A 27,996-nucleotide genomic window follows, 5' to 3' on the forward strand; every position below is an offset into this window, starting at 1 on the left:
ACTGGGTACTAGATGAATAATTTATCTTGGTAGCTGCACTAAGGCACCGCGGCTCTGTAAGAAAACACACTCTCAAGCATGCAGGGGTGAAACATGTCTTGGATACATCATTAAAGAAAAAAGAAGGAACAGATAAAGAAAATGCAGCAAAATGTTGACAATTGTTTTAGGTGGTTGATGAGTAAAGGGTGTTGGTTAACACTGTTCTCTTCACTTTTGTGTATGCTTGAAAGTTTCACAATTAAGTAACAAAAAATCCTCCATTCGGAAATGATGGAGATGGAGACAGTGAGATGAGTGAACTCCTGGAATGAAACTTTGCATCACACACTGACACCTATCAGCCTTCTCAGGTCCACTCACCACCCCCAACATCGATCAGCCTCAGAGTCCTGGAGCTCCTGCCCCTTCCCAGCCCCGAGAGCACCCTTTCCTACTCCAAACGCCGCCCGCCCGCTGCTCCCTGGCTAGCAGACTGGGTTTCCACAAGCACCAGAGAGAGTCAGTCCAGCTTTCCATCTGCCAGACCCACCCCCCTCCCTTCTTCAGCTGTGAAGTAAACAATAGAACCTACCTCTCGGATCACTTAAATGAGACAATCTGGTGAACTGCTTGGGGCCTGGCTTTTGCTAAGTGCCCAATAAATGCTGACTGTTACTCTCATTATCAAACCTCAAACTGATGTCACCCCCCTGCTTACCTGTAAAGTCAAGCTCCTGACTCAACCGCAGGCCCCCTCACCAGCCTTACCTTTTCCAGCCACCACCCTATTCAGTGCCCTGTCTATGCCCCTCCATGTTCACCTCGCAGCTTGATGCCTGTCCGTTTGCCCCCAATGTGCTCCCACTTGGGAAGTTCACTTCCTCCTCCTCCCAGCTTGAGTCAGCCTCCCTGCCGGGGACAGTACCCTCTCTCTGAGCCCCTGTACACACCTTCATTGTGGCACTGATTACATTGGACTATAATTGACATACTTGTCTCCTCTACAGGTCTAAAGCTCCCTGCCTGGTCTGGCATAGATTCCTTAACAAGGGTCCTGCCTTTTGCAGTCAATGTATAGAGGAATATGCACTTCTCAGACAACACCGACTTTTTTTTTTTCTTTTTTGAGACAGTCTCACTCAGTTGCCTGGGCTAGAGTGCCGTGGCGTCAGCCTAGCTCACAGCAACCCCAAACTCCTGGGCTCAAGCAATCCTCCTGCCTCAGCCTCCGAAGTGGCTAGGACTATAGGCGCTTGCCACCCCAACCAGCTAATTTTTTCTATTTTTAGTAAAGACGGGGTCTCGCTTTTGCTCAGTCTGGTCTCAAACTCCTGAGCTCAAGCAATCCTCCCACCTTGGCCTCCCAGAGTGCTAGGATTACAGGTGTGAGCCACCTCGCCCGGCCAACATGGTTTCCTGATTGTATTTCAGAAGATGATACATTCTGACTTCTGCCTCAGGGCCTTTGCAGTGCCAGTCTTGGCTCTGGAACATTTACTCCTGGTGTTTCTCAAACTTCAACGTGTGTGTGACTCTGCAGGGATCTTCTTATATGCAGATTAATTCAGAGGAGCAGGGTCCAGCCTGAGGTGCTGCCCTTGTGACATTCCAGTGACGGTAAGGCTGCAGGTGTCAGGATTTACTCCTGTTCTTTGCCCAGCTCAAGCCAACTCATCCTCAGGGTCTCAGCTAAAACGTCCCTTTGGAAAGGGCCTCCCTGACCCCTCAGCTGCAATGAGGCCACACTGCTGCTCTCTGCTGGAGACTAGGGCTCTTGCTCACAGCCCTTCGTACTCTACACTCGTGTGTAATGCTTCCCCGATGGGACTAGAAGCCCCGCAAGGAGAGGAAGCACTGTGTTCTCCTGGCACAGTGTTGAAGGAATGTGACTTTTGCTTCAAGGAAAAGCTTTTTAGCACTGTCCCCCTGCCCCCGTATTTACTCCTCTGAGCTTTCTGGCAGTCTCCGAGGGAAGGGCTCTGAAGGCCCCAGCCCAGGCCTGGGGGCCACCTGCTCTCCTGACGGAAGACCTTTCGTTGCACTGGAGATTCTGCAACTTACAGACACCACGGCTACCCACAATTCCTGGTCTGCCCTGGCCAGTCCAACAGCAGGTAATTGGGAAAAGCCCACCTAGGCTGCCCTTCCTGAGACCTGCTGCTCCCCGCCACACACCAACCCCTGCATCAGACCAGTCACCGCTAAAAGAGCTGCCACCAACGCAAGAATTTCTGCCCTCACCACTTTTGTTTCAGTCAGACTTAGGAACGAGTGGATGGTGGGAGAGCAGTGGGGTGAGAACGATGAAGACGGCTAAACTCCATGAGGCCAGGAAACTCTTGCAATGAAATTTCCCATCACACACAAGCCACAGAACCTGCGGGGCCCAGAGCCGCCTCTGCGGAAGGGCTGATCCAGCCGCCACCCTCCCCTGGCCCCAGCCCAAAGCAGACGTGCTCGGGAGAGACCTCTGAAGCCCCCCACCCTAGGACTTTCAGGGGTCAGAACAGGGAGCCGGCTCAGCAGGCCCGGGCCAGGCCCCTGCACGGCCTCAGCTCCACCCAGCTCCTGCCCCACCCCTCAGGGTCCCAGCACACAGTGGACGTTTGCTAATATAGTTATTGCGGTTCAGTTGTGATAATGTTTTTATTCCATTACGACAGCCTACCCTCTTTTTTCTACCACCCTGAAGTATCCATGTCTGGGTCTGAGGTCATTTCTACTCCAACGACAGGGACTCTGACATAGTGGGGTGGCCTCTCCCTGGAGCTGAGTAGGGTCTGGCGGACCCTGGGCAATGTTCTTCCACCCTGGCCCTTGGTTTGCGGGGAGCTGGCACAGTGACAGCCAGCCCTGCCTGGGCACACTGCCTCTCCCTGGATGGGCAGGCGGCTCACAGGTCAGACGGAAATGTCATCTTCGGCAGGGTGCTTGGTGACAGTTCTCACTTTGTGCCATGACAGGAACAAACCAAAAACTAACACGTAACAGTAGCTGAATCTTCTTACACTAACAATTCCTCAGAAATGATAAAAAATCGGCAAAATCCACATGATTTGGCAAAGGTTTTTTAAACTTTAAATTAAAAAAAAAAAATTTTTCACACAGAGAGGATTCAACTTATCTGCTCTGAGGAAACAGTAAAGAAAATAGAAGGTGCCAAGAAAAAAAAAAAAAAACCAACCCCCACATGATAAAAATAGGTGTATCCTCCGTAAAAATCTGGACTAAACTGTTGAGTCATTCATGGCTATTCAGGATTCAAAACATGAGGTGAAATACCAAAGCATAAAAAAAAAATAAAAAAAGAACTGTGATACTGCCATTGTGTCACTGGCCTGGGCCGCAGGCTGTCGCGGGTGCCCTGGCCGCCACTGCTGGAATGCCATGTGTCCGGTACCTCCCACCCTCCGCAGACCTCAAGGCCTTCAAAGCTCTTCCTTGGTCCTGCTCAGTTTTGTGGCATGTTCTTCCACAAACTTGCTCAAATTCTCCAGATCTCTCTCTCCGCCCTCAAATTTAATTGGATTCTTTTTGTCCCCACTGGGGGCGAAATAGATGGTAGGGAAGCCCTCCACCTTGTAGCGGTCGCTGGTGACATCGTTGGCGGTGGCATCCATCTTGGCAATGACCAGGCCCTTCTGGCCCTTGTACTTCTTGGCCAGGCTGGTGTACACGGGCTCCAGCTGCTTGCAGTGCCCACACCACGGCGCGTACAACTCGATGAGGACGTCCTTCTTGGGGTCCATCACGATGGAGTCAAAGGTCTTCCCCACCACGACCTTAACTGGCCCCTTGTTGTTCTTGGGCACTGGCTGGGATTTGATGACCGGCTTTAGTTTCCCTGCCAAGGAAAAGCAAGCAGGGGAGGGGGTGTCAGTGCTGAAAAAGCCCGGACCCTGGTGGCTCTCTCTGAACCAGGCGGTGAAACAGGAGGATGGGTGGTCACCAGGGAGGGTGAGTCACATGCTGCCAGGACCAGGAAGGTCCTTGTCTCCAACAGCCCCACTCTAACAATTCACAGTTTATTTCTCTGATTAATGGGTATCTTCTACTCTTCCCACTGCTGCAAAAGCCAGAGGGGGTGTAGCACCCCCAGGCCTAATGGGTCCTGTCCAGGGAGGCCATCATAAGAGAGACGCTACACGGTGCAGAGGAGGAGCTCCTGAGAGCTGGCACTATGGGCTGGTGAGCCACGGTGCGGAGAAGCCCCGGGAAGACAAGCACCAGGGCAACGTGGTCTGCCTGTCATCTGGCCAGCACCGCAAAACTGCAGCCACTTGCTCAACCAAGATCCACAGAGACAGTCCATTTAAAGCCTCAGTTCCCAATTGTCCCAAAACTTCTAAGCTGTCTCGGTGGCTTGGAGCTTGGAGCCACACTTGGCCCTTCCCTGGACACGGATGTCAGGCCCCGTGTGCACCAGGATGGGCGGGGACTGCTGGCTGACCCTGTACCTGTGGCCAGAGTGCCACATGCCCAGGACAAGAGCCACTGAGGGGAGACCTCAGCCCCAGCTCACCTTTTTTGAAAGCCATGACAAACTCGCGGAGTGTGTCGGAATCAAACTCCTCCGGCTCCATGGCGAACTTCCTCCCGCTCTCGTCCAGGATGGCCGCATTGACGTCCTCCCCGCTCTCGCTGAGCCCCAAGTCCTTCACTTCTGTGGCGTAGTCGTCCTCGTCGGCAATGGCGAAGGTGTACTCAGGGAAGTCCTTGGCCACCTCCAGGACTTTGTTCCGCCAAAACTGAGTAGCTGAAACGGACCGAGGGCTGTGAGCTGGGCGGCTAAGGAGAGCCACAGTGCCAACTCACACTGACAGGAAGGTTAAGATTCTGCCGCTGGTGTTCTCCGACAAGGCACAAGGCCCGGATTTACCTCAGCCAAGAGAAAAGCATTCCTGAAAAAGCCACACTTTGTGAGCAGCAGGCCATGCTGTGAGCCAGCAGCCCCGTGAGACCTGCGCCCAGCTGGCACGGCCGTGCAGGCCTAAGCGGAGGCTGCTCCAGGCCTAGCCATGCGGCCTCTGCAAGCCTCCAAGTCTCGTTGCCTCAACTTTAAGAGGGTGCTGGACTTGGTTCTAAGCTCCCTTCTTGCTAAAAAGGGAAAAAGGACAGTTGTATAGAACAGAAGGAAAAATGACGCTGAAGCGAAAAAATTTAAAAAAAGATGCACCCAAGCCATCAACCTGCCAGAGCCCCAGGGTGACAGTGACAGTCCCCTTACCCCTTCCCCCCCACAGTGGAGGGCCCCTCACCAGCTCTGTAATCAAAGCTGAAGTCCACGCTGTAGTAGACGACCACCAGGGGGCGCTTGCTGTACCGCTTGGCATCGTTGGAGGTCTTGCGGTGGCCCACCAAGGGCAAGGCGTGCTTCACCACGTAGTCCTTGATGGCCACCCCCTCTGTAGAACCCTGCTTCAAAAAGGACACAGGTGACAGTGGGCCCCAACAGCAAAGGGGCCACACACACCCCTCAATGCCACTGCCAGTGAGCGCAGTGCAGATGTGTGCTGGGAAGGGATTCAGCAGTGGAGACATCTGAAGGGTCGGTCTCAGGAAGTGACACTCTGGGCGTGCCCCTTCCAAGCACACCCCAGTAATGCCCTGCTGTCCTTTGGGCTCCCTTTCCTCCAGCCAACACTAACTGGGCTCCTCAGGCCAAGGCAGACACCTCATGCCCTTCCCTGGGGGCCTAGGTTCACGAAGCCCAGGCAGGAACTGCTCGGGAAGGCCGGGCTCCCGGACGCCAGCAGCTCACGTGGACTGAGCTGTGCAAAACTTGCCACGTGAGGCGCTTCCGAGTACGCAGCACTCAAACACTGAACCGGACCCGGGCTTCCCTAGGGCGGGAAGCTCCCTCTGCTCGCCCTCCTAGAGCTGCGGTCACACCCTTTCGGAAGATGAAGCAGGGGTGCAGGAGTGGACAGAAAGGCAAAATCCACCTGCCGAGTTCAACAGCTCCATCTGGTGAACAGAAAGGGTTGCCATCGCTCCGCAGCCCTCACCCCGAGCCGCCAGCCACCCAGGCCAGACCCACAGTGGGATGGGCGCCCGAGTGAGACTGGTGCTCGTCTGCCAGGAGGTACGAAGAGCGGGAGCAACTGTTAAGGCAAAAGCAGGCGGCGCGCTGCCAGCGGCCTCAGGCCCCATGACCTGCCAGGTGTGTGAGAGCCCCCCAGTCCCTCCCTCCTGCAAACCAGGAGCCACCTCTGGCTGTGCTCCCACTCTGTGACTTCAAGGAACCTGTGGGGTGGCGAGAGGGGGCTGGGAAAGGTGTCCCAGATCCCACAGACAGAATGAAGCCTCCATGCTGCAAAACCTCAGAAGCGGCTCACTCAGATTCCTCACGCCCGCCGGGGGCGGGGCTGGCGCTGCTGGGCCCTTCTAGAACCTGGAGAGCCCCTGCTCACCTGAATGTCCATCACGTTGTTCCTGGGCTCATACTTGGACTGGAATTTCTCGGGCTGCATTACAACCAACTTCCCTGGGGAGACTTTCAAGAACTTTGCTAACTCAGTGCTGAAAGTGTGGTGAAATCTGTAATCTTCTCTTAGGTTGTTAGCTGAAAAGGTAACAATAAGATGCAAGTTATTGCTCAGACAACTAAGCAGAAGACCTGGACATTACCACAGTAAATTTTGTGTGGACAATTCCCAGAGCTTAAACACTTAAGGGAGTTTGTTTTTAAAAACTCAATATAATAGCTAAATCCTGTATCTTGAAATTTGTCAAAAATAAACTGAATATTCATGGGAGCTAATTTGTCAGGACCTACTGTCAGATGACATCTATGATGACGAGAAGCACACTGATTCTCAGACATCGCGTGAGCACCACACATTCCTATACAGCCCTAGGTTGAGCTTTTACATCCAGCACCTTTCATGGGGGTTTAAATCTCCTCCTTTAGTTAGTGGGCTGCTGTCTGTGGGCTGGAGCCCTCAAAGTAGTTCTTTGGCTAACTATATGCTTTTATTTCAATGCTGTGAAAACTCTAAGATGAAACCCCACTGTCTGAGGATGCTCTACAGTAGGGCTTGGAGAACATTCTGGGAAGTATCCGACAGTGAAGAGTATTGCTTTTGAGGACAACATGGTCTGTCCCGACCACTTAACCCTGCTGCTGCAGCACGAATGCAGCCGACAGCGTGGGAACATACAAGTGTGGCCGTGCTCCAATGAACTTCAATTACAAAGACAGGCAGGGGGCTTTGGTTTGTCAACCCCTGCCCTAGACCCTACAGGTAAACTCACCTTGAGCCCCTCCCCTCTCCCCCCTCACTGAGGCATCGGAACCCACCCTGAGCTGATGCTGTGATTTAAACACTGGGTGTCACCCACCCTTGAAGGGATCTCGGGCTGGAGGTTCGACACTCCTGACACACATAGTAGAGATGATAAACCACGTTTTCAGGAAGGCGGAGGAAGTGGGGGACAGCCTAGATAAGCTTATGGCTTTCAGAGTCAGACAGACTTAGATTCAAATCATAATTTCGTGACCTACTTAATGGTGTAACTTTAGGTGTGTTAGTTATTAATGTCCCTGAGCCTCAAGTTCCATCTCTGTAAAATGGAGACTTTAAAATCTACCTTGTAGGAATATGGGGAGGATTAAGCAAAGCAACCCATCTATCCAGGAGGCACCCAAATGTTAGGTTCCCAACTGTTCTATGGCTCCAGGTGCCCCGGTATTTGTCACCAGTGGCTTCAGGTGGAGAAAGTCACATCAAGAACTCCACTTCTCCCTGCCAGCTGTCCCATCAGTTCTGCCCCTGTGGCCTCCCCACAGAACCCCGTGCATCCCTGGGGCTGTCTCTGGCTCCTTCCAGGCTCCCACAGTGAGCAGACACACCAGCCCCGGGGGTCTCACCCCACCTGCAGCCCTGCCCCTGCCTGAGTCAAACCAGACTCCAGCCCCTGCAGCGGAGGGCCCAGGCCTGCCCCAGAATCCAAATCTTAACAGATTCCCTGGGAATTTCCAAGCACATAAACACGTGTGACTTGAAGCTGGACTTGGGGCTGGGACTTTACTGCTGCCCACAGTTCTGGGTGGGTTGGGGTTTTCCTCTGCAAGTTTCTTCCTAATCGACTAGTTAGGAGTATATGACAAGGTTACCTAAGCAACAGACTGAGGAAACACAAAGGGAACTTGGCTCTACTGTAAGTTTTATTACATTACTGTGCATTTGATTTAGCACAATAGTTATCGTGCAGAACACAACTGGCACTAAGTGGCAAACAGCGCATTTAAAAGATGATAATTAGTACTGTGGAGTAGAAAACCAAGCTGTTTTTGGTTTGTGTGTCGGGGGCACTGACAAGAAATTGATAAGGATGGAGAGAATCCTAAGTGTCTTTCGCTCACCCCCAAGAGGCCACTTGGGATGGCGAGTACACCTGTCCCCGGGCATCAGGAGCCAGAGATGGGCAGACAATGGATGGAGCAACTGCCAACCCCCAAACACTGCTGCGGACAGCTGTTCATGATAATTTTACTCTCCGACAGCAAGACTAGCACTTATGATGTACTTAGGAGCAAAGATCACCCCCTTGGTCACAGCACTAATAACGGGCAGAGCCACAACTCAAACCCAAGTCTGACTCAGAGACCTGCACTTGATGGCCAGAAGACTTTCCCTCTAGAGGAGGGGCTCCGGGAAGGGGCTCCTGAAAGGCAGACGAGGAGCCAAGACAGGTCCTCGCAGGAGGAGGTGGTACAGCCCGGCTCATCGAGTTGGTGTGGGCAACACACGTAAGGAGGGCAACAGGGACAACCCCAGCCCCCACTGCACAGCAGGAAGCTTATTCCCACAGCTGCTATCTCAATGTTTTCATCAAACCATCCCCTAAACGGATGTCCCAGGAGCTTCATGCAAAAGCAGCAAACTTTCTAGCAACGATGGCCAGCCAGCCTGGGTGCACACGTTTTGTTCAGCCAAAAGGGACACTACTCACCGGCATCCTGATACTGCTGGTAGGCTGGGTCACTCTCCCCCTCAAAGACCCCAATGATGATGACGTCATCTCCATCCTTTAAGAAATCCTGGACCTGCTTCAGGGCCAGGATCTCCTTGGAGGGCGGTCCGGACTGCTCGATCATGTAGTCAACAATCCCTGGGAGCAGAGCACATGCCTGAGCAGGGGCCCCCAGGACCGTCTGTCTCCCGATGCCCATGCCCTGCTGACACGCACCAGAACCCAGCACTTCCCAGGGAGCTTCCCTTCCCCACCGTGGCAGGGGGGAAGGAAGCAGCCATACCGTATTTTTCTCGTGGGCCATTGTAGTCAAAAGGCCTCCCCTTGCGGAAAATTTTCAGGGTGGGATAGCCAGAGACATCGAACCTCTTGGCCAGGTCTGTTTCTGCGGTGGCATCGACTTTTGCCAGGGGAATCGGAGGTGAGCGCTTGCTGAGCTCCTTGGCGGCCTTTTCATACTCAGGGGCAAGTTTCTTGCAGTGTCCACACCTGCCAAGAGGAAGCTGGTTTTGTCAGGAGCCTGTTCCAGTGTGGACTCACCTTCCAGCTAAAAGAGGTACAGGAGGGAAACCCATCCTGTGTTCCCAAGCAACTTGGCCACACCCGCAAACCTCTGAATGCCACCTAGATGAGGGCGCTGAGCCAGGGCCCTCAGGAGCTGCCAGCAGGACAGACATGAGCTTCTTTGCGTGGCATCCACACACTGAGCGGGACATGCCTGTGTGAATGCACACATACGGGGGACAGGCCAAGACAGACAATGTCCCAAGGAGGGAGAGGATTTTCTTGGTTGGGGAGTTAGAGGCTGGCGAGATACAAGTCAGGGGATGGCTGCATAGAGGCAGTGACGGCTGAGCTGGGACCCGGGGACAAGGAAGACTTACACAGGACTCCCCAGGAGGAAGGGTGAGGGGAGGGCCGAGGTAGGAACATGAACGTGGTGTGGAGAACTCGAGAGTCTAACAAACCCTCACTAAACAAACCCACCCAGGCAGAAAATGAGTGAGCCAGGGGAACTCAGAATTAAGACTAGCTGAAACAGCCCGTCTGCACAATAAGAACTGAGGACTCATGCCTGGCCAGGGCCTCACACGCACTGCGCTCTCGAGTTAAAATAAAACATTGTTTTGTCAAAGTTCTTAGCACACCCATACGAACCATAGGATACATCCTGCAACATGGACACTACTTGCAAGTAAAAGGACAGTAGTTCTCTGAGGTGTCACAAACGAGACGAACGTGCACTACCCTCACTCCCTGAGCGTGTGCCGTACGGTGGTCTGCTCTACCCAGCTCCGGGGCGACCACAGAGCAGCCAGCGAGGGGCTGCGGCACTGGTCTCCCTCCCACCAGGCCAGTGCCCCACGCGCAGCAAAACAAGGGCTGGCGTTTCTCCAGCATCACAGGAGGTCATCAGGATGCCTGCCTGCTCTCCACATGCACCAGAAGTTTCCTTTCTTGTCCCCCAACTCACTTCCTTCTCTAGCCACCCATCTGCCTTCTCTTCTCACTTGTACACTCAACAGTCACCAGGTGCGGTGGTTTCTGCTACAGAATCCCGAGAGCCGGGGGTCTGGCTCATCCAGGCCCTACCTGGAGCAAGGGTGACCTCAGGCCACTCTTCTTGGCCCGATGGTCATATTCCCAATTCACAATTCACTGGCTTCCATTCTGGTCCACACAGCACATGCTGACAAACACCAAGCCCACTCAAGAATCAGAAGAAAGTCACCAAGATAAATGGCCCCTTAGGCCTTTCCTGGAAAGGGCCACGGCCCTCCTAGAACTAGCCGCACCTCTCCCTTGAAAAGTCTTCTTTGCCCTTTGCTCCGACTACTCTGACTCCCCCGCCACTGCTCATCCGCGAAACTGTCAGGCCTGTCTCCCTGCCCGGCAAAGCAGCCACCTCGGCTTCCCAGGCAGGGCACCGCGCAAATCAGCCTACACTGGCTCCCACTCTACCTTTCACCCTGGCATGTTCTTCTCTTTGGGTCCCTTCTGCCAAAGAAAGGACTTCCTGGTGGCTCCACCCACACCCACTTCAACAGCCCCCTTCCGCCCATCCCTCCTCTGGGAGACTCGCGCCTCACCCTCACCCACAACGTCCATCCACCTGCTCCTCTGCCACATGGGCAAGGGCCTGCCGTCTGGGTCTGCCACCTGCACCTAGTGCCCAGCAGGGTGCCAAATACAGGAAGGGCTTGATCAATATCCTAGTAATATGAAACCAACACCATCTTACCACGGGGCATAAAACTCCACCAGAATGATAGCCGCATCATTCACAACTTCATCAAAGTTGTCTTTGGTCAACACAAGCGTGACTTCTGGCGGAGGTGTCCAGTTGGGCTGGGACACCTCTCTGACCTTGGCAACAATTTCTGAAAGAAACCAAACAAGAATGAGCACACGGGGACCCCGAGCCTGCAGGTACCTCACCTCTCTCCAGAAGCAGGTGGGGAGGGGGAAGAGAGAGAGTGGCAGGGCCCACAAGGACAACAAGGAATGTCTGACTTCTTGAAACCCAGGGCACCTCTAGCCTGGGCCACCTCCACAGCTTTAAGGGTACAGCTAAGGTTCAGAAAGTCCACCGTTTCCCAACAGCCACCCGTCGTATTTCCACCACCACGTGCACGACCTGCAGACTTTGCTAGATGGCCTACGACCAGCTGAGGAACGAGACTTCCTTCACTACCAGACTACGGCACTAACTGCAGGTGAACCCCGGGCCAGCACCTCCCAGTGGTTTTGCTCACATCTGCCTATTAATACAATTTTGGGGCACCCCCCCCAAACACATACAAAACATGTACTTAGTCATACACGCCTAGCACTAGCATATCACACATATTGTAAGTTGTGTGCAAAAGGTGAGAAACATAACAGGAGCAGCAGGTCCCACTGCCCGGGCTGTGTGGCATTGCCTGGGAAGGCTTTTTTAAAAAAATGCCCATCTGTGGCCTCATTACCCAGAAACAGATGCAATGTCTGGAGTGGACACAGGATACATTCTCATAGAAAAGTTGCCGGGCGGTTCTTAGGAACCAGTGGTTGCAAACTCTTCTGTTTTTCACTGTAGAATCCACCAAGGGGCCAAGCATGAGAAGCGCTCCTGCAAAGCGGCAGTTCTCAAACCGCAGTGAGCACAAGCAGCACCGTCACACGCAGGCACAGCGTGAAGCGCCTGCCCCGCCACACCTGGAGGTCCCGGGCCAGTTAACACGGGGAAGGCCCATTACTAACACACAGGATGTTCGGTTTAAAGGTTCCAAGATGGGCCACGTCCCTCCCTCGCAAACACTGGTCACAAGTTTCCAAATATATACGCGTATTTACTTTTAAATAATAAAAGCATGCTACTTTCAACTTGTTTTTAGATTAAGTTCCTTATGCACTGATATGGCTAAGAAACATTTGTTTTTTTTTTTTTTGAGACAGAGTCTCACTCTGTTGCCCGGGCTAGAGTGAGTGCCATGGCGTCAGCCTAGCTCACAGCAACCTCAAACTCCTGGGCTCAAGCGATCCTCCTGTCTCAGCCTCCTGAGTAGCTGGGACTACAGGCATGTGCCACCATGCCCAGCTCATTTTTTCTATATATATTTTTAGTTGTCCATATAATTTCTTTCTATTTTTAGTAGAGACAGGGTCTTGCTCTTGCTCAGGCTGGTCTCGAACTCCTGACCTCGAGCAATCCACCCGCCTCGGCCTCCCAGAGTGCTAGGATTACAGGCGTGAGCCACCACGCCTGGCCAACATTTGTTAAATAAAAATATGAAGGTGCAGGATGGTGTTTAAGATGTGCTAACTGTAAAAATGAAAAAGCACACACATACTTGCTTTCATATATACAAAGTATCTCTGAAGAATAGAGAAGAAACTAGTTACACTAAGCTGCCACTCTGGAGGGAAGCTGGATCACCCAGGTTCAGGGTAGAAAGACTATTCATTTATACACGTCTTTGAATTACGAAGCATATAAACATGTTACCTAGTCAATAGACAAATACACTGTGAAATTAAAAGTCAACAGAAGCGAGGACCACATTTTCTTGGTGCACCACACAGTGGCTCTCACTGCTTACAGGAGCAGAAGAGGGGCTCTCACACCCACGTGAAGAAGCTGTGAGCTCACACCCAGCTACCTCACGTTCTGCAGGGGAGCACCCGAGGCCAGCCAGGGGAAGGCACCTGTCCGGGACACACGCCTATTTTATGGCCATAAAGATCTAAATCCTAGTCAATGTTCTTTCCAATATTCCACACTGGGAACAGAAAATGCAGCATCATTTTCTTTTTTAGTGATTAAAAGAGGCATGCCCTTGATAAAAGACACAATTTTAGTTGCTCATTCGTTAATAATAAAATTTACATAGTGCCAAATGCAAGCCAGGCAGGGACCCTTCTGGCCACGTTGCAGACGCCCTCCCAAGACTCCCTGGAATTGTGGCTCTGCACAAGCAGCACGGCAAGAAATGCAAATTATTTGGTCTGACCTGAAACATACTGAATCAGAAACTCAACTGGGGCCCCGCAATCTGTTTGAATGAGCCCTCTAGGTGACCCTGATGCTCGCTACCCATTAAGAACCACTGCTCTAGAACATCTCCAAGAATCTGATGTCATTTCTTAACGCTCCTGCTCCAGATCTTGAGTTTCATGGTCTGAAATGTGAAGACACCCCTCCCATCCAAGAACAAGTTTAATTTTAATCTCAGTTACCCCAAACTTTCCAGCAGAGAGCTGGTGCTCCTGAGGAAGTCAGTCCCTGGTCCACTCAACTTTTCTTCCTTTTCATTATCCAAATCCCACTCCCTGCACTTTCTGTTCCTGGGGGAAGGAGTCCTGGTCCCCGGCTTGCTCCAACAACTCAGGTACCAGCTCACCTTCCTGGGTCCTGGAGCCCTCGTAGTCGACAGCCTGCCCCTTCTTGAGGATCTTGATGGTGGGATATCCACTCACATCAAACCTGCTGGCCAGCATGGATGCCGAGGTCGCATCGATCTTGGCAACGGCAATGGGAGGATCATTATCCTTTAAGACGCTGGCAATTTTTTCATATTCCGGAGCAAACTGCTTGCAATGTCCACACCTAAGAATTAGATTTAGGGAAGGAAAAAAAGGTTAGCTGTATCTGTGGAGATTTAAATCCAACAATACACACTGCTCTGATCTAGATGTGGTCTGTCCCTGACAAAACTCATGTTGAAACTGGATCCCCAATGTGGCAGTGCCGGCAGGCAGGGCCTAGGGGGAGGGGTTTGGGCCACAGGGCCAGAGCCCTCATGAGTGGGCCAGTGCCCTCTTGGGAATGTGGGAGTGGGTGAAAGTCTGGCTTCCTCCTTCCCTCACCATGTGACTTCCCCTTCCACCTCCCACCATGAGTGGAAGCAACACAAGGCCCCACCAGAAGCCAAGCAGATGCCGGCACCATGATCCCACCCTGCAGAACCACGATCTAAATAAACCTCTTTTCAAGTTACCCAGCCTCACATATTCTGTCACAGCAACACAAAATAGACCAAGACATGCAAAAACGGGAGCTCGAGGAAACATCTGCCCTTTGGAAGAGAGGCACACATAGGGAAGGCCAAAGGGGTTCTGACATCAAACAAGTCTAGTTTTAATTCCAGCTCTGCCCTGAGCAAATACTTTCAACATCTCTAAACAGTGGTTTTTCTATTAAGTTTCTCACAATTTGCTCCAGTGACCCTTTCCAGGGCACCTGTGACGTCAAAATTCTTTACACAGACATTATCTGTCTTTCTCATTCATTCTGGGTATACAGTGGAGTCTCCCAGAGGCTCCTTGACTTACAAGAATGTCAGTATTCTGACGTTAACATATGATGGGTTGTTAACTAAAAATGAACCAATGAATATTTTTAAAATTTTTCAGTTTTAACTTTAAATATGGTAAATGCTGATAAGCATGACCTACATATAAAGCTCTCTGGGGTCCTCAATTTTTAAGAGTGTTAAGGGGTCTTTGCACCAAAAAGTATAAGAACTGATGATCTATAAAACAGGAATAATATAACCTCATAGACCTGTTAAAAGAACTATTTAGATGTTTTACATAAAACATTTGTGCTAGGCTTGCCTGCCTGCAGGAACTAGAACGTGGTCCTTACCACGGAGCGTAAAACTCCAGCAGCACCGTGTCTTTGTCAGCCACGAAGTTATCGAAGTTTGCGTCATTTAGGATCAACACACCATTTTCTTCCTTAACTTCCAAGTCATCTTCCTCCTCATCATCTTCCTCCTCCTCTTCCTCTTCATCCTCAATGGCATTTTCTCCATTAGAAGATTCTGAGCAGAAGATACCCAGACTGGTTAGGAAACTGGCAACTCTCCTCCTTAAAACTTCCCTAGAACCCAAAAGCCCAAAAATGTGTTGAGTCCTGGGTGGTCCCTGGGGTCCACGCTGGAATGAGCTGGTGACATCAGGCCTCCCTCCTGCCAGCAATTCTGCTCTAAGTTTGCATACTGGGCAGCCACTTCAGCTTTCATTTAAAGAGACATCACAGATAAATGATATGTGAAAACCACAGCTCTAGAACTTAAAGTCCGAGTGCTCCAGCAGGACTTGAGGGCAGGATGCCCCTTCTCCAGACTCGCGGCCCTCTGCCCTGCTCTGTATACCTCTGCCCTCCCCCCCCCCCGCCGCCCCCTCCAAGTGCCAAGAGGGGGCACTGACATTGCCCCCCCCCCGCCATCTTGCCAGGCCTCGCCCCTGTAGCACAGGCTCCCCTGCCCGCATCCCATGCTTTCCACTTCAGAAGCACCTCGTTTTGTGGTTCCCCCCAGCAGGCAAGGTTATCTCTCACTGATATTCTTTCTCCTCCTCCTCCTGTATGCTTTCCACATGGAGGGCCTCAGTAAAACCTCCCATGAATGAGTGACCTTCCTGGCCCCCAAAGGAGTACAAATAGGAGAAAAGTACTCATTCTCAACTTTTCATTCTCGAGGACAAAATACTAATTCCATCTCTGAAAGGGGTGGCATTTTACTTCAGACTCATAAAAAACAGCCCTATAGGTTTTATAATCCTTGAGGGAAAGGCTGAAGTGTGAAGGAGAAGGCGGGAAATCACATTTTACACTTATGAAGTCACCCCTGATTAATCTCCCGGGTGGAAGTTATTTTGGGATGACAAATTTAGGAATCCGTCAAAATATTTTTTTGGAATATTTATTCCCCCTCACATTACACCTTTGCTTGGAAAGTTTTCTTCCCAGAATTCGAGAAACTGCATATATTTTATTGTCAAGGTTCAATTCAATTTGGTTTTTATGAAACAAGGTCTCACTCTATTGCCCAGGCTGGAATGCAGTGGCCCAATCACATAGCTCACTATAACCTAGAATTCTTGGGCTCAAGCAACCCTCCTGCCCCAGCCTCCCAAGAAGCTGGGACTATAGGGGCATGCTACCACAGCCCACCTAATTTAAATTTTTTTTTTTTTTTTTAATAGACACGAGGTCTCGCTCTGTTGCCCAGGCTGGTCTCAAACTCCTGGCCCCAAGCAATCCTTGCACCTCAGTCTCCCAAAGTGTTGGGATTACAGGCATAAGCCACCACACCCAGCCCCAATTTTTAATTTTTTTGCCAAATTACAGATAGATAGAAGTATGGAATCACCATTCTTATTAATCAGGTTCTCAAGCTACTGTGACATCTGTGAATAGAATTGAGCAAAGAAAGCTTGATAATTTCATTAACTCTGAAGGCAGAATGTTTCAAGGGGCCAATTCTTCTTTTCTAGAGACACATCCCAGGAAAGAAATCAACGCTGCTAGTTACTATTTGGGGCTATGGGTGAGGTCAGATCCTGGAACCCCTGGGACTCGAGGTCTTCCACTAACCAGCCCAGTGTTGGCTCTGTGGCTGCTCGGACCAGGGAGGGAGCCTGCGATGGCCCCACACGGCCCCACCACATGGGTGGAGCAGGCAGCTTTTTCATCATTGTTAAAATTTACCAATCTGCAAACTAATTACAAAAAAGGCAACTAAAAATCCACCTGCACACTGGTCACCCTGCACTCACCCTTTTCCCTTTGAGCAACCCACTACTTCTTCCTGACTCGCACATTCCTCTAACTTAAGACCTGAGTTCTCTGTCAGGGGAGGGAGAAAAGTTCTATATGCTAAAAGCAAACCCACCCATCTGAGAAGTACAAAGCTAGCTTGCGACCAGGAGGCACCCCGCCCACCGTCTGGGCTGGAAGGCTGCAGGAAAGCCAGCTGCCCCCTGCCCACCGCCCCCAGCGCGGGAGGGCAGGGCTTGGAGGAAGACAACCTCCACCTCTGGGGGGGAGTGCGTTCGTGACAGCACAGGCAGGGGCTGGGCCCACCAGCAAGTGCTTTCTGACTTCCTCCCAAGGAGGAAAGGGCAGCTTCCTCACACTGAAGAATAACAACCCGACGTGCCCAAGGATTTCCTGTCCGCCTATTTCAAATCTTCCTAGACTCCTGAGGAGAGGGGGTGAAAAGGAGAGAACTTCTGCTCTGTAGTACCCAGAAAATCTTGCCTGCTTTATTTACATGTTTCTCTGAAAGAACCTTGTGAGGTTAAAATACTCATCTTGCTCTGATGTCATTAACTGACTAAGACTAAGCCCGAGGAATAACACTCTTCCAGGGCTGGTAGCCTAGGCTGGTTTCTTCACACTCACATCAGACCCGATCCCCTTCCACTGGACACTGGCAGCCCGCGCATCTGCCCCGTCCTCTTGAATCAGGACCTAATGCTCTTGGGAACCTCTGGATTTCACACTGGTCCTTACAGGCCACTGCCCCAGGCACTTCCAGGAATCCCACCAACAACTATCCTGTAAGCACCGTGAGTCCTGAACTGATCTATGCTGACCAGGGAGACTGTGGTCACAGAGGCTTTCCAAAGGCTAGTCTGAATACTCTTCACTTGAAAGCCCACCTAAAGGACCTGGGGGCTTGATGCTGGGATGTTCTGCAGTTTCTCTGCTCCAGTTGGGGGCCAGTGGGCACCACACTCCCTAACACCATCTGTGTGTTCACAGGTAGGTAGGGGTCATGGGCTGTCATACCCACTCTCACTGCTCTGCCCAGCAAGAGTCGTTTACTTGCAGGCAGATGACAAGATTGGCGGAAGGTCAGAAAGCAAGCACCGGGGAACCTAATCCACTCGTCTACCTAGGAACCTCAACAATCAACTCAATACACAGGTATAAGATTTATGTTTACACTGAGGTCTAAAAGCCACCGAGGCAAGCCCATTCCAGAGTGAGTTTTACAAAAAGGAAACAAAGATGTTTTCTTACCTAAGCTCAGCCTGAGATGGACTCTCATCACTACTAGTGATGGAGCTCTCCCCATTAAATGGATGTTGACAAGTTACCATGACATAGAGCGTTCCTAAGAAGCAACTTATTTCTTGACATTTAAAAAAAATGAATTTATCGGGCCGGGCGAGGTGGTTCACGCCTGTAATCCTAGCACTCTGGGAGGCCGAGGCAGGTGGATTATTTGAGCTCAGGAGTTCGAGACCAGCCTGAGCAAGAACGAGACCCTGTCTCTACTAAAAAAATAGAAAGAAATTATCTGGACAACTAAAAATATATAGAAAAAATTAGCTGGGCATGGTGGTGCATGCCTGTAGTCCCAGCTACTCAGGAGGCTGAGGCAGGAGGATTGCTTGAGCCCAGGAGTTTGAGGTTGCTGTGAGCTAGGCTGATGCCACGGCACTCTAGCCCGGGCAACAGAGCAAGACTCTGCCTCAAAAAAAAAAAAGAATTTATCTTTTTAAAGGACAAACAAAATGACAGGGCATTCCCCACATAATTAAGAACTCTTAGCTGCAATAAGGCATGGCCCCTAACTTCCCATTTCCCCTCAACTCACAGACAACCCCAGGATCGATTCCTCTGCAATCTGAGAAGGTGCCAGCTCTATTCTCATCACATCCCTGCAAGCAAAACACCCCTCGTTTTAATAGGGAGACTACTTTTCACAGGGCTTCACTTTTAAAGTTGGACATTCTAGGATAGAAAATATATTCAAAACCTTCTAGCATCTTCTGAAGGGGGGCACTCTTCCTCAGTACAAGGCAAATGAAGCCACCCACAGTCATCTCCACATTGCTTAGCCCATAGTGAGGTGACTTCTGAAATGGGGAGCCCTTCATCTGGCCAGGTTGCTGCAATCCCTGTCCACTCCCACTGAGCACATCTGATGACAACAAGGGTTCCCTGCGCATTCTGGACACAGGCAGGTCCTCTCTGGTCACTCTCTTTTTTTTTTTTTTGAGACAGAGTCTCGCTCTGTCACCCTGGCTAGAGTGCCGTGGTGTCAGCCTAGCTCACAGCAGCCTCAAACTCCTGGGCTCAAGCAATCTTCTGCCTCAGCCTCCCGAGTAGCTGGGACTACAGGCATGTGCCACCATGCCCGGCTAATTTTTTCTATATATTTTTAGTTACCCAGATAATTTCTTTCTATTTTTAGTAGAGACGGGGGTCTCGCTCTTGTTCAGGCTGGTCTTGAACTCCTGACCTCGAGCGATCCTCCCACCTCGGCCTCCCAGAGTGCTAGGATTACAGGTGAGAGCCACCGCACCCGGCCTCTGGTCACTCTTTAGTACCCACCAGAGAAGTACCTGTAACAGCTGGATAAACTCTACCATTAGGCTAATACTGAAAAGTTTATAGTAAACACAGAAAATGAGAAATGTGTTATTGGTTATAGTATCATCACAGCTGATGTTTATTATGTGCCAGGCACTGTGCTGAGCTCTTAAACAGATTTCATCCCTTGAAGGAAGAATATTACATGTATTTTACAGATGAAGAAACTGAGGCACAGAGAACTTAGTGGAAGGTCCTGACGACTTAACTGCTATGGTGAATTGTCAAAATATATTTTCTTCCCATTATGCCCAGTGGTGGACTCATTTAGATTTTCCACATTTTAAAGGCTCTGAAAATAATTACCTCTAAGGTATGAAAATAGCAGAGCAGTTTAACAGTTCCTTAGCAAGACACACAAATGAATTTCCACTGATTTTTAAATCTAAACAAACCAATTCTAAAAGCAAACAAACAGGATCAAAATATTTTCCTTCCCTCTTTTAGCTGGAAGGATGTGAAGAGCACAGGCCAACTTCTAATCTGAGACACAAGCCCTGCAACCAGAGGCTTAAACATCAGGGCTTAAGGTGTATTTAGTACCCAAGTGGGGGCGGGGGGGAGCATTTAGGTGCCCAGACGATGTAACAGAGGCAAACAAAAACAAAAAACCTAAAGACTTGGAACATCTAGGGTAGGGAGTAGTGCAGCCTGGAAACAAATCTGCTGGACAAGTTATCTGCTAAAGGCTTTGAAAATATGCGAGTGACAGCACACTGAGGGACACCTTCAGGAATAAGAAAGAGTCAAGGTAAGAGCCAGAAGCCCCACCCGAGAGTACAGGTCCTGGGAGGATTGCCTTTGGCCATGACAACCCCAGGGATTCCTGGGACCCCAAAGGCAACTGCTTCCCAAGGACTTTACCATATTAGTGACCTGTGACCCAAAGGATAAACTTGCTGGTCCTAAGGGCCCTTGAAGTCCACTGAGTTTGCCGCTCTCCCAGGTCTCTCAAGAATCCCCCAGAAAAAGAATCACTGGATCAAAACCAAGACAAAGCAGTAGTGTTTTTTAGCTACGTTCCAAAAAGTACCCTCCACCCACACTGGTCCTCAAACTTTACTGTGCCTCCCAAAGTTGATTCTGCTTGAATCAATGGAGAACTTGTTTAAAACACAGATTCCAGGGCCCACCCCTGCATTCTGCTTCAGCATATTTCGGGTATCTGCATTTAAATAAGCACCCAGGTGATTTGGATAAAGGTCCCAAGACACTTGTAGGCAGCACCGCTATCTGGTTCCTTTCTCTATCTGGTTCCTTTCTCGGCAGGTGTTTTTCTCGCTGAGTGCTAATTTTTACTTCCTTTTCTATTTGGACACTCTTTTGAATCAGTGACCCAAACAGAAATTACTCAATCTGTTTGAAAGAGTACAAAGTTCATAATTCTCCTACACATTAATGTTAGGAAAGGGAGTTTATTTATATTGGAACAAACTCAATAGGTAAAGGACTAGTGATTAGGAGCAAGGGCAGAGAGGAAGAAAGTTAACACCAGAACTGGGATGTCCTGTTCTCTAGGAGTAACAATCTTTTATTGACTAGTACGTCCTAATTTTCAAAGTTGTCTTATGTTTGCAGCTAGCTGATTTCGAAGAAACATGTAGGAACGATGACTACTAGGTGTATTATTGTTCCCCCTGGAGTGTGCGCTTCGTGCGCAGGTACCACACTCACCATCCTTTACTCCCAGAAGCCAGCGAACGCAAGTGACTGGTACATAGTAGGTGCTGAATAAATGCTAGCATAAGGGATGGTATCTCCAGTTTCTAAAAGACGCAAACCAAGCCATCCCTTTCTCCCTCAAACCAGAACGCTTGGGTTAATTATTTCCAAGTCTACAGACCACATTTTTTAAGAAATAAAATGACTGTTGCCCGCGGCTGCTCCAGAGAGTTCCCACTTGGGGCCTCACGTCCTCGCCCCTTCTCTAGAACCTGTTCTGAAAGCAGTGCCCTCCTCTCCCCCACACTGCCTGGGCGTGTTAGCCTAGAAATTTTAACCAGTTCCCACGCTCCCCTTTCCAGGAGAAGGGAGAGGGCAGTCAGCCTGAACTGATCTGAGCAAACTGGAAAGAAGGTGCTCTGCGCCCCTCTCCACGTCCAAGCCTCGAGTGGCCGGGGACTTCCAGTGAGTGGGAGCTCGGGAGGCCCCAGTCCGCAGCCCCGGCCTCCCGCTGCCCCCGGGATCCCCATTGCAGTCCTGCCCGCCGCTCCCGCCCCTAAACTCCAGCAAGTTTGCACCGGGCGCGGCGCCTGTCGCTAGTTCTGCAGCGACTCTGCGCGAGGCCCGACCGCCACCGGGGCCGCACCACCCGCGGGCCCCCGCACGGTTTCCAGCCCGCGGAGGCTGAGCCCCCGGCCTGGCCCAGCGGCGCGCTCGCCCGCTCACCTTCGTCCGCCCCCTGGGCGCCCGCCGCGGCCAACAGCTGCGCCAGCGCCAGCAGCAGCACCAGCAGGCAGGCTTTCCGGGGCCTCATGGCGCCAGGTGCGGGGCGCGGCCTCCTCGCGCGGCGACCGCTGGACACTCCGGGACCTCCGGGTTTAGCGACCGACTCTCTCCCCGCGAGCGACACGCGAGAGAAGGAAAAAAACCCTCAGGAAGTCCGCCCCGGCGGCTGGGGGGCGGAAGACGCCGCGGGCCGGCCAATCCCAGCGCGGCGAGGGCGCGGGCCGCGTGCGCCTCGTCCGCGTCTGAGCCTCCTTCGCCGCCGAAGTGGCTCCCCGCTCCTCCCTCCTCCGCGCGCCCCGGGGCTGCGCGTTTAAAACTCCGAGCCCTAATGTGAGGTGCCCCCTTCTGATTGGCTGCGCCGTGACCACCAATCAGAGGCTGCCACTCGGTTTGCGAGGAGCGCACAGGCCGAGAGAGGGAGCGGGTAAGAACTAAGCCGGCGGGCGGGGCCCGGAGGGGGTGGGACCTGGCTACGCATCGGTTTTCTATTGGTCGGCATCGCGGTGGGCGGGGCAGGCCTGGGAAATGTGGGGCGGGGCCGAACTCCACTTCCTGCGGCGGCGTTTGGCAGGAAGAACACGTGTCTTTAGAGGCGCGGTGGGGGGCGGGGTTGTACGGGCTCATGCTAGCCCGGAGGCTGGAGACCGAAGCGCGCGAAGGAGCGCGAGCCAGTCTGCGGGTGAGAAAAGGAGAGAACGAGGCTCCCGAGTCTGCTTTATGTTCGTGGGCTTCTTGATTTTTTTTTTTTTTCTACTTGAGCACATTTCTCTACGGGGAGTGGGCTAGGGAGCCGGGATGAACAGGCAGTGAAGTGAACCCACACTAGGTTTGGGGAAGCCCCTCTCCACGGTTTCATCTGTGAACAAGAAAAAGATTCTTGTCTAAACTTTGCCTCATGTTATTTATTCCTCTCGTGATTTTTTGCAAAAGGGAAGTACCAGATAAGCAATCTGGTGGTTTACATAGATCTAAATATAGTCTTCAGGTTTTCCCTCTTAACCACCTTGGACAAGAAAACGAGGTTAATATCATGATTTTTGTATGTCAGAAAAAACGTCTGTGGTGTGTATTAGGGTTTGAGATTTTTTTAACACCTGGGAATTGGTATGCTTGAGAAGTTGTAGAAGATAAAATAGGGCAGATAAAAACAATGAAACCTAAAAGTCCATGAGTATATTTTTGTGTTTGCAGATTGTTAAGTGAGGAAGAAAGAAAATGGTCTTTCTCTCTGACGCCTGTAATCACAGCACCTTGCTCCCTGGTAGGCCAGGAGTTCCGGATCAGCCTGAACAACATAGTGAGACGCGTCTCTACAGAAAAAAAAAAAAAATAGCACACCTGCCTGTAATCCCAGCTACTCAGAAGCCTGAGGCAAGAGGTTTGCTTGAGCCCAGAAGTTTGAGACTGCTCTGAGCTATGATGATGCCACTGCACTCTAGCTAGCCCCTGCAACAGAGCAAGACTCGGTCTCAAAAAAAAAAAATCGTCAAAGATAGAGCCCAAACATAGAGCTCAGTCAGAATGTTCATCTTCCTTCATAGTTTCCTATAAATCTTTACAAAATGGAGAGGAATGAGTCCCCCAATTACCCAAATGTGAGACAGATACAACCAGTTTCACTAAGGCCCCTTTGTTTTTTCTTTTTTTAAATGAAGGGGTGGGAGGGTGTGAGGAAGGGTGCTCACTCAGTTGCCTTATTTGTTTTTGTTGAGACAGAGTCACACTCTGTCGCCATCATTATAGTTCACTGCAACCTCCAACTCCTGTGCTCTAAGCGATCCTCCTGCCTCAGCCTGCTGGGTAGCTGGGACTACAGGTACATGCCACCACGCACAGCTATTTTTTAAATCTTTTTGTAGAGATGGGGTCTCACTCTGTTGTCCAGGCTGGTCATGAACTCCTGGCCTCAAACAATCCTCCTGCCGAAGTGCTTGGGAATACAGGCATGAGCTACTGCACCGGGCGCGTTCTTTTAATTTAGAGAAGTCCCTCATCAACTTTTATTTTCACATCACGAACTTGTGGAAGAAACCAGAACAATAAATGCTTTTAAAATTTCTAAGAGCCTAGGAGGATAATAAGGTGACTAACCATCCCAGTTGGCCTGGAACCGAGGAGGTTCCCAGGGCATGGGACATTCAGTGTTAAAACCAAGAAAACTAGGGTAACCAATATTAAGAACTCACAAACTAAGAAAGAAATGCTTCTACATGACAATTTTTCTTTCTTCTTGGACTCAGAGCCAATTTAATTCAATAGTGTGGTCAAGTTAGAAAGACAGAGTTAAAATATCTGGGTTCTAGTCCCAGGGTAAGGTCGGCTTCTCTGGATCTCAGAGCCTCCATCTCAGAGCAACAGTAGAATCTTTCTGGTGTCTTCCCAAGTCTTAGCTGTGACTCAGCTTGGGCTCATCAGGGTACACTGTCCCTCTAAATCCACCCAGGGTTGCACTTCTTTTATTATATATTATATAATATATGTATATATGTATAATATGTATGTATATATTATACATAATATGTGTAATATGTATGTATAATACATATATTAAAAAAAGCATCGATTCTCTTCGAAAGGGAACTATACATTCCTTTTATTTATTTATTTTTTTTTTAAGCCAGTCAAATTTAGCAGTGGGGGGTTGAATACCAACTTTAGTGACACTAATGTTAATAAGACTTTTATCTTTAGAGATGACATCTTAGTCACATCTGAGGTTTTTGTTTTAGTTTCGATATCAGCTTTACAAATCCATCGGTGAACAAGCCCACACCCCTTATCCCTGTCCAGAAGAGCAACGAGGCCTCTTTCCAGTTGAGCCATCTCCATTTTCCAAACCCCAATCCTGCCGATGTGACAAGCAGACTAAGAAGATGACTTTGGCTGCCCTCGGTGTACAGCCTCAAACGCCAGTGCTGCACGTCCTGACTTGCCCCAACAGCCGCCCTTCCATGCCCTTCAGTTCCAGATGCTCCTCGGCGTGGAGGTAAACTGCCTTCTCTGTTTTCTCTGTTCTCCAGTCCCTGAAGAACGGTTTTGCCGTCATCTCAATCTGGGATATCAAACCTGGGGTAGGAATGGCAGCTGCACAGAGGGCACCATGGGTGCTTTGGTTTCCTAGAGCTTTATGTCTGAAAGCATGTTTGAGGGTGCTGGAATTCCCACACTTTACTAAAGGCACAAGATACCGGGAGAGAGAAGATCAAAACAAGACCCCAAATCCTGAGGACCATGTGATGCCAGGAAGGGAAAATAAAGCCACCTGTATTCCAAGACTATAACTTTTATTTGGAATTGTGGTGCCCATTTTGCCACACTTTTACACAACTACAAAGCCCAGTATGGCATATATTTTATGGTACCAGTAGAAATATTAACGCTACTCCAGGAGAAACACTGTCAGGAATGCTGCATCTAACAGCTTTCCTCAGCATCCAATGCAATAAGAGTGCCATGCTGCTCGGAGCTGAATGGCTGTCCCAGCTGGTTTCTAAGAGGTTGGACAACAAGGTCAAAGAAATGAGCAGAGGAGCTGACCAGGTTGTTGCTGAGGAAGCACAGGCTGGAAGGCGGTGGGAAGCCTGGGGTACGGAATGGGGTGTGGGGGGCAGGAGGGGTACAGGTGTCCAACGTACTACTCCCAAGTCCTTCCCTGCAACGACTTGGCTCTGCCTTCTATCATGAACCATACACAGACTGCTTCCATTAAAAGCTTAATTCCTTTGTTCCTCGGCTTCTGTTAAACTAACTTGCATTTTTTTCCCAATGCCAGTCTGATTCTTGGGTAGGAGCCGTCTAGTCATCTGTCAGGGCTGAGTTTAGGTGTCTGTTTCTCTGGGACAGCTTCCTCTCCCCCTCCAGTTTGGGTTAACGGGCCTTTCTGCATGCTGTCCTGTTGCTGTGCTTTCTCTCTGCCTAGTACTGACACCACTTGACCATATCTGCTGACTTACTCGTCTTTCTCCCCCACTAGCTGGTGAGCCTCCTGGGAGCAGGGACGACACATGGCTCACGTCAGCATTTGTAACACGAATAGAGTTAGAGCGCTCTTCCTCCTGCTGCTGTCCTGTACTTGGCTGTGCCTTCCAAACCCCAGACTGCGTCGGCTGCAATTTGTGGTTACTGTTTCAGAGCTTAGGGAATTACTCCTAATTTTGTAGCTTTGGAATCACCTTTACGTAAATGACTCCCAAACCTATAACTCTAGAATTACTTTGGGGTTAATTTCAGTCATAGATCCACTTGCATATTATATTACCACCCCCTTTTTAATCATTCTTCACTTCTACATTGATACGTTTTGTCAACTAAACCATTCCCATAAACAATGTCACCACTTTCCTTCCCTTCTGCTTTTCCCATTCCCTTCTCTTCCCAGATAATTCAGTTCTAAAATCATTAAGTGGAGCTGAGGAAGGCAGGCGTCCCCTACAGCAGTGGCGGGGGTGGGGCCGTGGTGGCCCAGAGCTGTGTGTCAGAGCCCAAGCAGGGTGAGGAGGGCTACGTGGAGCAAGAGCCCAAAGTGCTGAGCAGGGCATTCACCTCGGGTGGCAGAGGAGACTTGAATGGGGTGAGGAAGGCCATTATTGGTAAGGCAGTTTTGGGGAGCCAGAGCCTGAGCGGGGCGTATGTGCTAATTCTGCCCACTGAGAGGACCCAGGAGCTGCCATGAGCACACCCAGCATCCAGTTCTTGGCTTCTGACCATTCTTCACTAAACGGAGCCAGGGCACCTTGCAGAAATGGCTGATTCTAGCGCCAGGACAAGGAATATATAAAATGAGCCTGGAACATATTCTTGTGCCAGAGAGCGAGGAAGTTGCTGAAAGAATGCCAGGGGCATGCACAAGGACATAGATGTCTGTGAGAGGCTCCCACTGGCCAAATTGGGACAATTTGAGAATCAAAATAAATAATGATAGAATAGGATTGTAATCCATGGGGTAAAATAGGAAGACAATAGGAAACTGTGAGTTCATACAGGTATAAAATATACAGAGAAATAAATTGAAAATTTGATGAGGAATGGGATATTTACATGATTTCCAAGTACCTCCCTAAAAAATCACAAAAATACTTGTTAATTACAAGGAAGGAGGAAAAAAAGCAGCTTCCTCAGTCACAGTGGAAAAGCTAGGCAGACACTAAATTAAGTGATCAGAGTGAATTTCACCAGATTTGGAACAAACTGAAATCAAGTGCCACCCCATGAGATGTAACAAGAACAGAGCTTCACTCTTTGGATATTCCCTGAAGATACAGACCCTGAACCTCCTATTCATGGAGACACATCAGACACATCCAAATGGAAGGATGTTCTACGAAATGTTAATAACTGCTCTGTAATCCTGAAGAGTATCATGGCCAAGGAAATCAAGGACAGACTGAGAGACTGTTCCAGAATGAAGGAGACTAGAGAGACAGGACAATGGAATTCAACACACAACTCTGAACTGGATCTTTTTGCTAAAAGGACATTGGAACAACTGGCGAAACTTGAATAGGCCTTGAGGATTAGGGGTATAATTTCAGTTTCCTGATTTTGATGGTGTATGTAGGAGACTGTCCTTGTTTGAAGGGTAATTGGGCATCGGGCAATTTACTCTCAAATGGTTGAGAAAAAAAGTTCCCTGTATTGTACTTTCAAGTATGAGAATTGAGAGGTCAGTACACAGATAGATGGGAATTATTTTACTAAATGCAAGCGTGCTCTTTATATTATTCTTAAGAAAATAATTAATTTAAATTTTACCTGAAGAAATTTAAATGGAAATGAAATTTGAAGAAATTGCTAAAGATTAGAAAAGACCCCGCTTAGCAAAGCCATATTTTTTCCTTCTTTGTTTTCAGACTGATCAGTTTCAGCCTGAGGCTGTCTCTTTTTTTCTAGAAATTTACTGATGGCTGAAACAAGCAAGTGTTAACACTTGA

General features: G+C 50.0%; 1 protein-coding gene across 4 annotated transcripts; it reads right to left on the bottom strand.

Annotated features, from left to right (window-relative positions):
• Positions 1 to 2,609: 2,609 nt before the first annotated feature.
• PDIA4 (protein disulfide isomerase family A member 4) lies at positions 2,610 to 22,362 on the bottom strand. Of its 4 annotated transcripts, none has more exons than XM_069462221.1 (10): positions 22,007 to 22,362; positions 15,092 to 15,269; positions 13,845 to 14,050; positions 11,204 to 11,342; positions 9,245 to 9,450; positions 8,941 to 9,099; positions 6,396 to 6,547; positions 5,241 to 5,397; positions 4,505 to 4,738; positions 2,610 to 3,826 (listed from the first exon to the last, which is right to left on the bottom strand). In XM_069462221.1, the coding sequence occupies exons 1-10, from the start codon at positions 22,092 to 22,094 to the stop codon at positions 3,411 to 3,413; spliced, it is 1,935 nt and encodes a 644-aa protein (XP_069318322.1). In that variant the 5' UTR covers positions 22,095 to 22,362; the 3' UTR covers positions 2,610 to 3,410. The 4 variants fall into 4 exon arrangements, with proteins under 4 accessions (XP_069318322.1, XP_069318321.1, XP_069318323.1 ...); XM_069462220.1 differs by having other exon boundaries at positions 5,241 to 5,400; XM_069462222.1 differs by having other exon boundaries at positions 9,328 to 9,464.
• Between the last annotated feature and the right edge of the window lie 5,634 nt (positions 22,363 to 27,996).

The sequence above is a fragment of the Eulemur rufifrons genome, chromosome 29 (assembly GCF_041146395.1).
Source record: "Eulemur rufifrons isolate Redbay chromosome 29, OSU_ERuf_1, whole genome shotgun sequence".
Classification (NCBI taxonomy): domain Eukaryota; kingdom Metazoa; phylum Chordata; class Mammalia; order Primates; family Lemuridae; genus Eulemur; species Eulemur rufifrons.